At 32.5% G+C, this 17,067-nt stretch overlaps 1 protein-coding gene across 2 annotated transcripts in view; it reads left to right on the top strand.

Moving 5' to 3' along the window:
• The first annotated feature begins 1,252 nt into the window (after window positions 1-1,252).
• The window catches only part of LOC106470964 (coiled-coil domain-containing protein 28B-like), a 28,684-nt gene continuing 12,869 nt past the window's right edge, over window positions 1,253-17,067 (top strand). Inside the window, exons 1-2 of one of the 2 annotated variants that reach the window (XM_013931552.2) lie at window positions 1,253-1,711; window positions 12,407-12,487. In XM_013931552.2, the coding sequence (XP_013787006.1) occupies window positions 1,357-1,711; window positions 12,407-12,487 (436 nt within the window). In that variant the 5' untranslated portion in view covers window positions 1,253-1,356. Of the gene's footprint in view, window positions 1,712-12,331; window positions 12,488-17,067 lie in introns of both variants that reach the window. The other variant, XM_013931550.2, reaches the window with a different exon arrangement.

Here is a 17,067-nt window from a genome sequence, read left to right as displayed (position 1 = left end):
GACAAGTTGATTGAGGTACTAAGAAGCAAGATCATGTAGCACAATTTGTGGTAATGAGATATATGTATCCTCACTAAAATAGTCTCTGTAACAGTGAGATTTGAGGTGGTCATCTAAGACAATTCAAAAGCGAGGAGGAAGTGGATAACTGTAGTTGTTAAGGTGACTCTCAGCATTGGTTGCTCTACGTAAGTTGTACCTCTTATTGAGTATGAGTCCCACCAGCTGACACCTCCAGTTGTTTCAGCACAAATGACCCGGTTTCCAGTGAATAGGCAGGGATATATAGGCCAATTATATGTGGAGCTGATATGTGAAAAGCCTGGGCCTTGGCTCGAGACATCACCATGTCATTACTGCTGACAGTCATTGTTCAACTGCTGCTTTGCAGGGCCTGCTGATTTGACTGAGGTAAGACGAGTTTGATTAATCTACTTCATTGTTAAAGGGTGTTTGGTTTATATTATAAATTTGTTTCGAAAAGTTGTTTATTTTGTGTTGTTCGAGTTAATGTTAAAGTGCTTATATTGCATTAACTGATTTATTTTTGAAAGCGTTTTTTTCTGTGTGTTTTCTGTATTTCGTGAATGGATTTATTTAGTATAATTTTATGTTTAATTTTTTCTAACAGGCTCTTGGTGTATAGGTTTGATATTCTTTAATTTACTTTTATTATGTCTTTTTATTACAATGTGTGTGAATCACTGTGATTTATATTGTGTATTATAAAAGTTGTTAAGTTTAAAGTGACGAGAAACGTATTGACTGGGGAATTACTGTGTACTAAAAGTTTGTATCGAGGAAGAATAAACTGGTTTAAGCAAGAAAGGAGTTGTATCGCTGAAGATCCTCGGAAAGAATTTCTACCGGAAATTATCAAAGAAGCAGATACGTAACAATATTAAAGTCAATTTTTTTTTAAAAAAAAGTGTTTCACTTATGGTTACACTTAATGATTCATAATAAACTTCATTCAAAAAGCCCCCAGTGGCACAGCTGTATGTTTGCGGACTTACAACGCTAGAAACCGGATTTCGATACCCGTGGTGGGCAGAGCACAAATAGCCCATTGTGTATCTTTGTGCTTAACTTCAAACAAATAAAAAAAAAGAGAAATGGCTTTTTTGTACCAATTAAATGGGGAAAATTCTGCGATTTCAACTTTCTTCGATTTAAGCAAAATAATAATAATAATTTTCTTCCATGTATGGTATAAAAATGGCGTCTTATAGGTACTTTTCATCGTATAACTATAATTTAAAATTTCATAATCAGCCAGAGGGAAACTAGATTTATTATAAGTTCTGTAACTGTAAAGGAAAAGGATGTATTTTATTTTAATGTAAAGAAAGCGGAATGACAGATAGTGTGAAACCTACTGGCGACAAGGAAAGTGAACAGATTATATCTCAAGGAAGGGACAGTTTAGTTTCAGTAAATGTTGGTTTTGTCTCTAATTCTAAACCAAATGATGGACGTTCGTTGAGTGTTGGAGCTTCTTCGGGAAGTGCTACTAGTAGTCAGCAGGTGTATGGTCTTAGCTATAAACCTTCACCTTTCGCGGGACAAGTAAACGGTAAACCGATCAGTAAAACCAGTTTAGGTAAATTTTTATCGAATCCTGGACCAGAAGACATGAAGGGATTGAAACCTCAGAACCAAGCAGAAACTAAACCAACTCCAAGAAGAGCCCCAAGAGGAAATGCTAAAGGTTAAATAAAGTGCAGTACATTTTGTCTAAAGTAAATGATAATTTAATCTGTTATCCTATTTATTTTTTCCAAACCATAAAATTATTCCTTTGGAGATATTTTAGGTTAAACTTATAATTTAGGATTGAACATACCAAAGAAAAAAAGTCAGGTGACTTGTCTGTCAAGGTTACCTATCAGTGTTCTGTTTTCATTTGTATTGCAAAATAATGCTTTTTTTTTAACAATTGGTAGAAGTTGGAGGTAATGGGAAGTAGCTTTTAAAATGTGTTCAGACAAACTTATGGACTCTGTTGTGATGCGAGCATTTTCAGCCAGTTTAGGTTGACAGCTGCTCCCTGGGTTGAGTAAGTACAAGAAAAGGCATTTTATTTGTCTGAACACATTTTAAAAACTACCTCAGACTTTTGCCCACACCCCTTTTTTGGAATAGTAACAAAATGGAACTTAAATATTACAGAATATTCACAAATGCTTTAACCAAAGATATGTATATCTAACTAAGGTTTAAAAGTGAATTTTGGTGTTACACTGATAAGTTATAAACAGCTATCAGCACATAGAGATATTTGTCTAGTTTTATAGTTTTTACACAAGCAGTTTTAATTGATGTTTAGTTAGCTCACTTGCTCGGTATGATTATCAAACACTTTTGACCTAGTAGTGTGTTGCTTTATTTAGTTCTCAATTAAAAGAATTGTGGAATAAAAAATCAGTATACATATTTGTAGTTGGTTTTGGTGGATCATAAAAGATGCTTTGTGGTAGAATGTTTAAAACTTACTTCAACATTGAATATTTTAGCTGTTCTACAAATACTGGAAACAGAAGCACACACCACTTAATGTGTAGTCTCAGTTGAAAATGATATATTTGCTTATAGCATCATGGGTAACAAAACATTTATCTAGAACAAGTAACTGATTGGTAAATTATACTTAGGTTAGAAGCTAAAACTACTTGTCATCGATAATGAAATATTTTTTAAGAAAACTTGTTTCAATAATTTCGTTCAAACAACAATGTTTTTGTTATTCACTTTGATATAATAACTGGTTGTTAGTGGGCTAATGTGATCAGGAAGTGAAAACAAAACCAAACTATCTAATTTTGTTTGCTTGAAGAGTTATGCATGTTTACAATACATCACTACACAGTTTTATTGTAGTAGTGTTTCACAAATTTATTTCTATACATTTTTAAATTTGAATGTAGAAGTTTGTTGTTTTGTAGATATTTTGCTCAACTAATTAGTGACATGCATTAGCTAGAAAGATGCTTATATCTGTTGTATTTTGATATTCATTTATGTGTGTGCATTTGCAAGCTTTTTATAATTTTGCTCCTACAAAAATATCACTTAATCAGTAGTATTAGTAATTAATATTTTGTTTTAGATAAACCACTGATTTAAAAAAATTGCATTTTAAATATTTCTAGCAGCTTAATTTACTTCATGAATTAAACAATTTCTAAATAAGTGAGTGATTTTTTACAAGTATTTTGTATTGTATAAGTAATATACATCACATTACCAGCAGCTTGTGACACTAAAAATTGTACATCTTAAGGCATCTTTCCATCTAACGACACATTGACACATTTCATCATTGGTCTTCAATAACTTTTTTCCTTTGCCTTTGATGTTGTAATAAAAAAAAGCTTTTTTGAAAGCATAAGCTGCCAAATTTGTGGCAATTCATAAAGAGAAAATGATATAAAAAAATCTAACTTTATCCATTAACCCTGAAATGCCAGTATTAAATTTTCAAACATTAACACCAGGTGGTATGGTGTCATAGTGACCCCACACTGGCATTCTAGGGTTAAAGCTTAACGTCATTATTTCTCTTCTGTTTTCTCCAAATAATTGTACTTTCTTGATTGATGTGCTCTAGCTACTACTTGATTTCTCCCAGTTTGACTACTATTTAGTAGGATATCCTACTGCTCTTTCCTTCATGTGTATGTTTATATTTCAATCCATTTGTTTAGTGGGGTAATCAATGCAGATTCCACTAGATCTTCAACTTTGAGAACTTACCATTAGAGCGGGGCAATTAACTAAGTTTGCTAATTGTTTAATTGTCAGGCACATTAATAGATTACATTCAACTTATTAAATTATTCTCACGTCAGACAAATCATCCTATTTTGAGGTTTTTTCTTAAATACATTTTAAAACTACTTTATGTTTAATATTGTATGATAGACATTATCAGATATAATAATTTAGGATAAAGTTACTTTTCTGTTATTCAAAACAGTTGTATATGAAAATATATCATGTACAGAACATAGTACCAAACTTGTAACAAATTGAAAATGTGATTAATACCATTCCATGGGTTTCTTCTTACAATTTCTCACAAGACTAATCTGCTGAACTTAAATAAACAAATATTTTTGTTTAAAATAATTATTCATAGATTTCATGTGGTAAAACTAGTAAAGTAGTAGAGATTTTTACGTAGCTTGTGATAGATAATATATAATTCAGTGAAAACAAGTCCACTCTGATTCTACAGAATAGTATTTACTACTTATAAAGAACACCTGTGTTAATACTAAATGACCCCTTTACAGAGATTGAAATGATTTATAAGATGGAAATCAGTTTTATAAGAAATATAAAAATTACAGTAATAAACAAAAATGTTTCAGAATTTTTATCTAATTTCATCATCAGCATGAAAAACATAAAATAACTTGTAAATTTATAAAAACCTCAAAATCTTTTAATGGATAAGTTGTAGATAAGGGCAGAAGTTTAGAAATATTAAAAAGTTTACATTTATAGTACAGGCGAGAAGAAACTATAGAAACACACGTGTGTGCTAAGAAGTCAATAAATCAAAAACTTGCAGCTTACTATACTAGACCTTTTAGTGGCACAGCCAGACTTTTGTTTTCCATTTTCAGTGTTTCCTCTTAGCTGGAGCTAGTCAGAATTAAACAGGAGTTCTGTTCATGTAATCACTTAATGACTTAACAGTGTTACATAGTTAGACTGTTATTAGTCCATGTCTAGTAATTTCTGACAAACACAGTTAAATGAGCAAATTATTCAGCAGTCAAAATATTTTTTGAGAGTGAATAATGAATGTAAACTTGTTGTAACTTTTTTCTTATTAAAGTAATCTTACATCAAGAAACACTGGTTGTGTTTGTAGCATGTAATAAGTAAGGAATATATTAAGTTACAGCCAAATTATTGTTTAGTCCAAACAAGCTACACACACACACGTATCACTGTGGCTGGTCGTGTAACCAACAGCTACTAAGATATACAAGTATAAAACATACATACTGTCCCAAGCAGTCACACTAGTGAAAGTAGTACTAGCTATAATGCCATGTGTAAGTTTGGTTGAAATGTAGCTGAAGTAGTTTGAGTTATGACAGAGCTTCTAAGGCTATCTGCCACTACCACTTATTTTGAACTGCTGACCATAGGAAAAGCAACTGGCTGATAGCACCCACTTCCAACTCTTGGGCTATTCTTTACTAATGAGTAGGTTTGACCATCTAAGCATTATGCTCCTGGGCCAGCATAGCCTATTAGTTAGGATGTTATAATGCAATGGTCAATTTCACTATTCATTAGTAAATGAGTACCCCAAGGATTGGCAGTGGGTGCTGGTGACTAGTTACCTTCTCTTTGGTCAGCAGTTTGAAATTAAAGATGGTGGCAGATACCCTAAGTAGCTTTGCCATAACTCAGAAACAAATATAATGTCTCCATTGTTGGTGGCAACAGAAACCGAACCTGCCATCTTTGAATCATGAGGCAACCGTCCCCACTGATCCATGCCAGCCAAAAGCTAAACAAACTTTGAATTAATTGAAAAAATAATAATGAGAAATCATAACGGCAATATTTAAGTTACTTGGATGGTTGGAATAATTGAAAATAGTAATTATCAGAATCTGTAATTTTGATTAGTTAATTGATAATTTTATGTGACTGATGTAATCAATGCTCGTAGGTAATCAATTATATTGATAAGAAAAGGTCTTGTTGTGTTCTCAAGAAAAGGTTGACTGTTTTTGTTTCACTGTTCTTCATTTGAGGCAGTTTTAGTTATTGTAAGTTTGACATCTGTTTTCTCAGATTAATGTTGTATCATTGGGATCAACAAAGGTTTTATAACATAGTCCTTGTCCTTTTTCAACAGGAAAAATGAAACAAAGTGTTCTCAAAATTGGTAAAATTCATGCTTCAAAATTGTATGTGTTTGAGAGATTATATTCAACTTAGTTCTTTGAAAATTAATCAATTCTTGAATATTTATAGTTTTCACCTCAAAATATGAAATTCAAATGCCAGTTTGAGTAAGTTTATTGTTATCAGTAATATTTATCAAGAAATTGGAAGAACTACAGTTGACATTGTAATTTTTTTCTATATTATTAAAGGGGTTGAAAAAGCATATATTTATTCATATATTACTGGGAGTCTGATAACACCATATTCTTCCCTTAAGGTTAATACTGAAGTTTCAGGTGCAAAAGTCCATTTGCACTTGGAAGTCAGGTGATGTATGTAATATACACACGCACACATTTTTTCTGATACTTTTTACAACATACAATTTTCATGGTTCCATGAAGTAAACCCAAGTTCTCTAACTGAATAGTTTGGATAACCACTTTGGTCATTGAAAGCATAACATGGAAAACAAAATATCACATTCAGTTTCTGGCTGTACTGTTAATATTTGTAATATTTTAAGTTTAATGTCCATCCACTGGAATATTTCAGATGTGATGCATTGGCTGGCAAGGAACAAATGTAATGAATATTTTGGCTGTGATAGGACTGTGAACAGGATCTTGTGGATACACTGTAAAATTGAAATCACAGAATGTATGTAAATGAATAAATAAATGATGAAATAAACTCTCAACCAACGATATAATTATTATGAAAAGGAAAGATGTATTGCCTTAGTCATTGGTTTTTGATGTACTTTTTAGACACAACATAGTGGCTCATAGAATGGCTCCAATTTTGTTTGAAGTACAAACTTTTATCTAATAGCTCTGTCATTTCTTTACTGATTTGAGATCTAATTACAGTTTTTGACTCAGGAGGTCAAACCCTTTCGACTGATGTATTTGACCATGCCTAAGATCTCATAGATTAATTTATTATAATCCTGCCTAAAAGAGTTTCACTTTGAGGGTAGGTTAGTAGAGATTCTGATGAGTAATAAAATCAAATTGGGTATACTCTCACCTGACACTTGTTATTGCTGGTGCACAAAAAATATAGCTATTAAAAGGAAAAAATATCTCTTAGATTAATTTACTCTAATCCTACCTAAAAAGAATTTCAAGTGCTGTGGCTATTGATGATTCCCTCTTGTTATATTTAATATCTATGCTAAAAAAATACCTTTGTCTGTTTATTTTATCATTTATTATTGTTTGTTCAATCAGTGTTATTTAATTAACAATAACAATAAAAAGCATATCAACCAAATCATCATTACTGATGTGACCCCAGCTCATCTTCAGCACTGGCCTAGTCAGTGAGAATTACACTGTGTGATAAGGTGAAGGGTAATTTTGTTGTTGCATTGGTGTAGTTGGTAATGATGAGTCAGAAACAGAAGGCCTGACCAAGCAGAACTGGTTGATTAATCGATTGCCTGTGAGTACAGCTCGGCAGTTAACCAGATTAATCAATTACCTACAAGTAGAACTGGGCAATTAACTCAATTAATATATTAGTGCTGTATAAAATAATCAACTAATAGAAATTAGTGTTTTCAATTATTTTTGATTAATCTTACTATCTGTGTCTCTCTTTATTACCATTATGATTTCTCACAGTTTACTGACTGAAGGTTTTTGCTTGTTATATTAATTTCCTACAGTATATTGAACCAAACTACTAGGCTGCACCAAAATTTGAAGTTTAGTGTTTTACCTGCAGTTTAATTTTCTTCTGCCCGTGATTTAACACCATTGTTTACAGTGAGGTTACTGTTCTTTACTATATGGGAGAAACGAATAACAGATTGCCTTTATTGCTTCAACTAGACTTTTCCCTCATGTTTCGCTGAGTGGTTTTGTTCTAAGATTTAGGCTTTTGTTGTGTTGTTTAAAGAAGGCCCACGATGTGTAGAAGCTGAGAAAAAGGTATATATGCTTTGAATCGGGCTGACTCAACAGCTTCTGTGCAATCATTTAGCACTGAGTTAAGTGATTGGGAATTGTATGGAATATAAAAGTAAACTTGTGTATTCAAGTCTCGTATCGTATTTTTGTGCTCTTGTTGTTTTTTCCTTTCATGTTGGCACTTTTTTAGTAGCCCTGTCATGTCTGCAGTGTTGAGTCCCAGCTCACAAAATTTCTCCAGAAACAATTCAGTCATTCCAGTCCTACTTGATTTTTTGAATTCCAAAAAATGCTATTGGATGCTTACACTGCCTGTCACGTTACTGCAGGTTTCATTCACTAACAAAACTATAAATACTAGAGTTTGGTTTTATTTATGTCAAGTGTGCAATCTAAAATCATCAAGTGATATTTTGCTTATTAAGCATTGACAGTACCATTTTTTTAATTTATGTTGCCAATATCTGAATGATCTCGTTTTGAATATTTTTGCCTAAGTAATAATTATGATGTGATTTTTCTGAGATGTCCTTTCATCACACCTTTAAACATCCATGATAGTTCCATGCATATGAAAACATTTCTATTATTGTGCTTGAACTGTTTATCTGAACTCCCATACAGTGCTGTGTTTTGAGTACCAAGTAGTTTTTAAAGGCAATAAGCTTTTTTAACACATTCTACAAGTGGTGCAATTATGCTTTAATAATGCATTGATTTTCATTGGTGACTTTTCATGTTTGTTTAAAAATGTAGACATGTTTTTTCAGTCTTGGGTACTATCTGATGCAAAAGCAAATTTTGCATTAAATAAGATTTTGCAACAAAATGCTCCATTTTTGCTCATTGGATAAACTAGCCATGGCCTCTCTACTTCTCTGTTTGTTAATGCTCGTATGTAACAAGTAGCAGTGAAGCTTCTGTTGCTACTGTCTTTAGGAAAATTAAACCTTTTCTATTGTTCCAATCTTTTGTACAATAGCAATTGTCTAAGATTGTTCTCTTTAGGCCATTTTGCAAGATCTTTTAAAACAGAATAATCTGAGCTGTAGCTTTATGTTGTGTTTTCACCCACTTTATTATAAAAGTTATCTTCAACTACATCTTGAATTTCTGATAATTTGAGATGAAGATGAAATATTTGCTGATTTTTCTATTTTTTTTACTGTCTCATCATTTTCATCCTGATTAATTCCCCTCCTGTCTGCAAACTGTTATTTGTGTACATGGGTACTGACTCCTGACATGATGATGCAGCTTGCCATTTACAAAAGGGATCCTTTTTGGCTCAGTATAAAAGTTTCTTTTTCAGAATTTCTTTTCCAATATTCCACCCCTGACAACCATTTTTCTCCTTAGGACATGTTAGAGGCTACTATATTTATAGACTTAGAAACACATCACACCAACAGAATTTCACCACAGTTTCTGTTAAAGAAATGAGGGTTATCTATGACCATGTAGAAAAAAACAGCAACTGTATATTATTGGTTCTTTTCGGAATGATACATTAACATGGAGGGCATTCCACACATAAAGGTGCTTAAAAAAATACAATTGATAGTTCTTAATTTACTGTAGCCTATTGTAACACATTTTTATATGTTTTATCAGACATCATAATATAACGCAAGCTGGGGAGAATAATAATAATAAAATCAAATTATGCTGCCCTCTGAATTTTGCTACCCTAGGCAATTGCCTGCTTCGTTTATCTGCTAAGGCTGGGCTTGGGTCTAACCTAATCGTCATTGGTTTAATAAGGAGCCAGAGTGATGCCTGTTGATGTTAAATGTAACTTTTACTTAATATATTGCTTACTTATTACATGCTACAAATGTCACCAATTAGATTATTTAGGGCAAGTTCACAAGAAGGAGAAAGGCTTGAGACCCCTCCACCTCTTAGCCGTATTTTGATAGTGAAAACTAATCTCTACTCGGAACTACTTCAAAGGACCGAGAAATAACTTTTTTGTGTTATTCACTCAGTAACCATTTATAGTATAAATGGAAGATGTTTATAGCTGCATTTCAGCCTCTCAACTGTGAGTTCTCTGTATGTGTGGTGCACAAATACAACCTGTGTGTGTGTGTAGAGTAATATTGATGTAAATAATGACTTCTTGTTTTGCATGTTGCTATAGTTATACCTAGACCTCAAATAATTGTTGATTGAATTATGTTATATATTTTTCATAATAATGGTCAAGTATGATTTAAAAGAAGAAAATTCCTGCCGTGTTTCACGTTAAAGATACAGAGGCTCTTGAGAGTAATTATTATAAAATATTTTGGTATGTTGTATCTGTGGTATTCTCATATAAACTGGTTTCTATGGAAGTATCAGATAGGTCCACTTAATAACAGGAGGATCGAACAGGTAATTTGCAAAGTAGTCTGAATTTGAACACCGACTTATAAGGAGATTGGCCATGTGATGTTAAATTAAACATTATTTATTAAAGACATAGCAAAAAAAATAAAAAGTATAGATTCTTACACACACTTGCCTCTACTGCATCTGTGAATATAGCGTCAGCTTTAGTTCCTTGATATCACTTATAATTGTTTTGAACAAGAAATATTCATGTTCAGAGAAGGTAGCTGACAATAAACACGTGTGTGAAAGTGAAACTGCAACTCTGAGTAGCAGGACTGTTGAGATTGAGGAGGAGGAAGTTGGCAAAGATGGGTTTGACATTGTGGATGCAAATGCAATAACTTTAGTCATTACAACTATTAGACAACCTCTCCTGGTTTAGTCTACTGTGACCATCTCAGCATTAACCAAACTTGTTGCATGTTCAGAAAGGAATTTGTTGTTCATTTCCATGAACATAAGGAAAGTTCATCAATGATTTTTTTTTCATCAGTTTGTAGTACCTGTATCCAGTTATGCTTTTCAAACTTTATCTGTTTTAAAGTGATTTTGATAAAAAAATGTGAAATACTCTACAAGTAAGTGATAGGTCCATTTATTTTTCAGCTATGTAAGTGATAGATCTAATTATTCTCTGACTATATATGTAAGTGATAGATCTAATTATTTTTTGACTATATGTAAGTGATAGGTCCATTTATTTTTCAACTATGTAAGTGATAGATCTAAGTATTCTCTAACTATATATGTAAGTGATAGATCTAATTATTCTCTGACTATATATGGAAGTGATAGATCTAATTATTCTTTGACTATATGTAAGTGATAGGTCCATTTATTTTTCAAATATGTAAGTGATAGATCTAATTATTCTCTGACTATACATGTAAGTGATAGATCTAATTATTCTCTGACTATACATATAAGTGATAGATCTAATTATTCTCTGACTATACATGTAAGTGATAGATCTAATTATTCTCTGACTATACATGTAAGTGATAGATCTAATTCTTCTCCGACTATATGTAAGGGATAGATCTAATTATTCTCCGACTATATGTAAGTGATAGATCTAATTATTCTCCGACTATATGGAAGTGATAGATCTAATTATTCTCCGACTATATGTAAGTGATAGATCTAATTATTCTCTGACTATATATGTAAGTGATAGATCTAATTATTCTCCGACTATATGTAAGGGATAGATCTAATTATTTTCTGGCTGTATATGGAAGTGATAGATCTAATTATTCTCCGACTATATGTAAGTGATAGATCTAATTATTCTTTTGCTGTATATGGAAGTGATAGATCTAATTATTCTTTTGCTGTATATGGAAGTGATAGATCTAATTATTCTCTGACTATATATGGAAGTGATAGATCTAATTATTCTCTGATTATATGTAAGTGATAGATCTAATTATTCTCTCAATATATATGTAAGTGATAGATCCTAATTATTTTCCGACTATATGTAAGTGATAGATCTAATTATTCTCTGACTATATGTAAGGGATAGATCTAATTATTCTCTGATTATATATGTAAGTGATAGATCTAATTATTTTCAGCTATTTATATAAATGATAAATACATTTATTCTGTGACTCTATGTAAGTGATAGATCCAATTATTCTCTGACTATACGTAAATGAGAGATATATTTATTCTCAGAATATGTATCCAAGTTATAGGTTCATTTCCTTTTTTTTCACTGCTTCAAGTAAATAGCTGGTGCTTTTTTTTACTAAAAATTGTATAAATAGTTTTGTGTTTCTAGTTTTTTTCCCCTGGACTAGAAATATCAGATTTTTATGACTTTAAATCAGTGAAATGATATCCTAATATTATACAACATTATAATACTGTTGATTTTATTGAGCATGGATGCTTGAAAGCATAATAAACATGTTAAGTTTGAATTAATGTTTTGTTGTCACCTTTATTTTGAGCAACTGGTATTGCATGTTTGGATAAGCAAATTCGATGTATATTGATATTAAATGCCTTTGCCTTGCAAGTTCATTTGCATTGAGTTTTGCATGTGTTTTGTGTTGATGTGGTTTTGGTTTGGTTTTTGTTTTTTCACTTACTCCTAGCACTTGTCCAGAGTAAGTTAAGATCAACAACTCTCGTTGCTGGTAGACCTTGTCAACATCATTCCTTTCTAACAGACCTTACAGATGTACGTCAAATGGAACAGGGACTGCTTCAGCTACTAGATGACTTCCACTCTGGAAAATTGCAAGCTTTTGGTAAGTTTCCATGAGTTAATCTGACTGTTTCTTTTAAATTTCGTCACTTAAATAATTTATATATATTCATACTGTTGTAATGTTTATCTTCTGTTGACAGTTTTTTTTTTAATTATGTGGTGAAAATAGTTTAAAGTCATGTTCACATAAACCTCAAAAATTAGTTTATTTCCTCCTTTCATGTTTCTACAAGTTTGAACAATCTTCATGTCTATCTCATTTATGATCTAGCTCTGAATGTGCAAGAAACATCTGATGTCAACTTAAAATTTTCTCGGCATTGCATGCCTTTTTGTTAACATTTTCTTAAAAGTTAAAAATACATCTTACAACATCACCACTTTCTGAATTGTGAAGTCTCTTCAACATTCCAAATGAAAAACAATTAATAAAATGCTACACTAAATTGTCTATACACCAAATCTTTTTTGGTGGCTTCTTGTCCTTGTTGTCAATGCAGGAGTTCTTCCTGGTTAGGTGGTCAGGTGGCTCCAAATTTGATGATCCACTGGAAGTAGTCTCAACAGGACTTCAGAGTTCTTGACCAGGTTGAGTTTCTGCTGGTAAGTTTTTCTCTGACCCAGTTGGTTGTTTTCTCATCAGTGTACTTCCAGAGATGATCATGATGGATGATCTTTGGCTTGGGTCACTTATACATTTGGATTCTGGAAAGCATATCATTAATTCTTTTCAGTACAGCATATGGTTCCTCTGAGCATATACTTAACTTTGGCTTTGTCCTCTTTCACTTCAATAACTGCTCGACCATATCATGTCACATTGATGGAATTCAGCTTTACATGTTCACATGTCAAGATGTTTTTTTCCCTTGTACAAAAGGAATTTTCTTTTTGACAAGTTTGTCAGTTATTTATGGAAAGTTTATTGAAAATATTTTTTTTTCCAGGTTATGAACTCGCAAGTTAATGTTACTGTTTCTTTGTCTAACGCTGATCAAAAAAAGTTTCAGCAAATTATACAAATTATAACTGTGGTGTCGGGCTTCTCTTTGTCTGTCAAGGTGTCAGGTATAGTGTGGCAGGAGTTGTAGGTCTACATGTGGCCTGGTCCCTCTTCTGACCTGAAGACAGATATTTCTTTGCCAGTGAAACCTGTTCAAGAGGATGATGATTTTGACCACCAGCTTTTGCTTCAACTACAACTTCTCTGCTATTGACCTTACTAGACATTCTTCTTTCCTGGACATGATCTCTCAGGTTTGCTATATTTTGCCCCTTTATCCTCTATCTTGTGATTCCTCACAGTCTCTTCTTCATTCAGCCCCTGCTACCGACTTTTATGTATTCTGTCCTTCTTCTCATATTCAGATCCATGCTAATCAATTTCTTTCTCACCCTTGTGATGGTGCTAGTATGAAAAGTCTCCTCAACTAATAGATACCCCTGTCTTGTTTTTCTTTGTTTTTTCTTCTTCTCTGTTTCCTGTGCTCCTGATGTTTCCTCCTCCAAAGGATCCTGTTTCTTGCCAGCATCTGTCTGGATCTATTAGCAAAAGGCAACACAAAATGGGTTTTTTATCCTTAAATAAAATAATAAAACGAAGATCAACGTTTTTTACTAGCACAAACATTTACTTGTAAAGTTAAAAAATTAAAAATATACAAGTTAAAAGAAACTTAAAACTCTACATGTTTCGGTGTAAATAATTACACCATCTTCAGGAGAATCCATCAAAAAATACACATAACACTGCTTATAAACCTAAGGTACGTGTATAATTAGCATACAGGTAGAATGGTGCCATTTACAACAATAATTTCCAAAAATTTATTTCGGTGGCTCCTGGGCCTAAATTTCTATTTAAATTTATTTTGTTTTTAACAATTGCTAAATATTCTCTTATATTTAATTCATCTTTATCAGTTAACTGTTTAAGAATTTTTTACATTATCCTAATCAATAATATGCTTAAAATTTGCCACATGTTCCGCCAAAGCCGATTCACCAATTTTTAATTTATTCACAGCATTTTGATGTTCTTTTACTCTAAATGTAAGATTCTTACTTGTCTGTCCAATGTAACTTATACTCTGGGATTTTATTCTCATCTGTTTGTAGTTCCCCAAGGTTATCCTCTAGGTCTTTGGATAAACAAGATGGACGTTGTGGATGCTTAACTTCACATTTCCATTTCCCCTGCATTCAGACTTTACATTTGTTTTGTTCAGTGAGGTCAAATTTTTCAATTCTGTGTTTTCCAATTTGGCCTAATTTCAGCCCGTTATATTTTTTGTCAGATAGTTAAAGCTTTTGCTCATCACATTCATGGCTTGGGAATAATTTCACCATTATATGAATGATTGGCTACTTTTACCTCCATCCCAACAAGCCTCTTATAACCATACTCTTCTCCTTTGGGAGGCAGAACATTTAGGTTGGCTTGTAAAAATGAAATCACATTCCACACCCATCCAATATCTCATTCATTTGGGTGTGTTCTTCAATTTGCACATCAGCACGGCCCAACCTTATCAGTTTTATTTGAAAGATATGGAGCATTTAGTTTCCAAGGCTTCATCTTTTGTATTTTGGGGACTTGGACTTCAATGGAAGCCCTTATCTCTTTGGGTCATGCTTGTATGCATTATCTGCAGTGGACTTTGGATCATTGGAACCTCACACAGGATCCTTTGTCTTCCACTATTTACCTTCCTCCTTCAATGACTTCACCTGGTGGCATGACAAAACCAATAGTTCCTCCCTCTCATCCAGATCTTCATCTGTCCTCAAGTTTTGTGCAACCGTGATCTGTGTATGATCTTCAACTCTGAAGATCTCCTCTTTGGAAGTGTCCTTCAGATGCTTTCAAAGGATGCTTCTTTCTTTCCCTTGCAATGGTCCTTCCACCTATTCAATGTGGGATTCTAGGTATTTATGTGAGAAGAGGTAATGTACCATATTGGAAGTTATAATTTTACTGTACAAAAAAATTATTTTTGATAGGTACTTACCTCTCTCACACTTCCTGCCCTTCCTTCCCACTGAAAACTGGTGCTTCCATTTTCTGCCAAAACTTGAAGTCATAGTTCGGTATAATTGAATAGAGGGAGTCACATGCATCAAGAGAGTATGTTGCACTCTTATTGGTGGAGGGTTGTTGCATGTGAGATGCATTGGAATCAGTAAATTCCAGATGGGTAGGAGTTTCAAGGCTTGTGTCATGCACAAACCGATTTTGCAAATAGAGGGCAGCACTGAAGAAGAATAACTATTTATGTGAGGGGAGGTAAGTACCTATTGGAAATACATTTTCAATATAGGAAAATTATAGCTTTCATTATCTCACTGTAGAATATCTAGTGGCTGGTAATAAGTTCCAACTAAATACTTCTCTTCTTATAACCAAAAAACAAACAGATTCTACCTCCTTGTTGTTATCTTTGATATCTTCAACTTTATCAGAATGCAACTCATATTTTACACATAAAGCCACTTTTTCCATTATTTTTATGTACTCTATCTCCATCAAATATAACCCTGTATTTCAAACATATTTATATTATCAAAATTGTCTACATTTAACCAAGTTTTAGTTATTCCCGTTACATCAAAATTCTGTGTTTCAACCAATGCACTGAGTTCTGCTTTATTTCTAATATTTCATGCATTACAATAATAACAGTTCAGATTACCTTTAAAACTACTTTTGTACTTTGTCCCTATATTATGATTTCCTCAACATATTATTTTTACCTCATTTAGTTTATTCTGACCTTTAGTCTTTGCTTAAAATTGTCCTTACAATTTGGTTATCAGTTGTTGTGAAGAAGCTAGACCCTACTCTATATAAATGTAAACCATCTTCTTCAATTTCCCATTAAACTGATTCCATAAGTCTAACTAACCTATCTGCTTGTCCTTACTTATTAACCCTATCAAGATTGGTAGGGGTCAGAGGGCATGTCATCACGTATGTAGATTTACATTCAACATTTTATTTAGCTATTATTTTATAAATGCATGTCAATAAGTTTGGTATCAAAATGTAGATTATAATTCAAATTTTAGTATTGTACATTAATTAGTTTCTTAATTTGAAACTAAATATTTATAAAAAAAAAGGATAAATATTGATTTTTGTGTGTAACGTGGCCTTCTGGGTTTGGTCAGAATACATTTTATGATGCCCACAATACAATGTCTATAGTTTCGTATGAATCAGAAACTAAAATGTTCAATATTTGCAAACTAGAATATAAAATAAGAATCTCCTACCTTTTCATTTCTGAGATATCATGATGTTTAGCAAACCCATCATAGTGGCTCCACCCACCACTTCATTACTTGAGAAGACTTATTTATCTATGCCTACTTCTTATACTAATAACTTTATAATCAATCAAAAGCTATATATTTATTCTACATGATTCTGACAGTCTTCCTAAGTTATTTACGAGAGAAAAGCTCTTATATCATTGGAAAGTTTGAAGTATTGCTATCAAGGCTGTTTTGTGAATAGAAATTATTTTTTAGACCCAAATACAATTTAGTTAGGAAGCCTGATAAATAACAGTGGATTTTTGGGGTATTGAGATAGTAATTTATAATTTTTTGTATTCC

Source organism: Limulus polyphemus, unplaced genomic scaffold, assembly GCF_000517525.1.
Source record: "Limulus polyphemus unplaced genomic scaffold, Limulus_polyphemus-2.1.2 Scaffold4323, whole genome shotgun sequence".
In the NCBI taxonomy this organism is placed as follows: Eukaryota; Metazoa; Arthropoda; class Merostomata; order Xiphosura; family Limulidae; genus Limulus; species Limulus polyphemus.
Note: the sequence above shows the minus strand (reverse complement) of the source record. Positions and strands in the feature narration are given on the sequence as shown.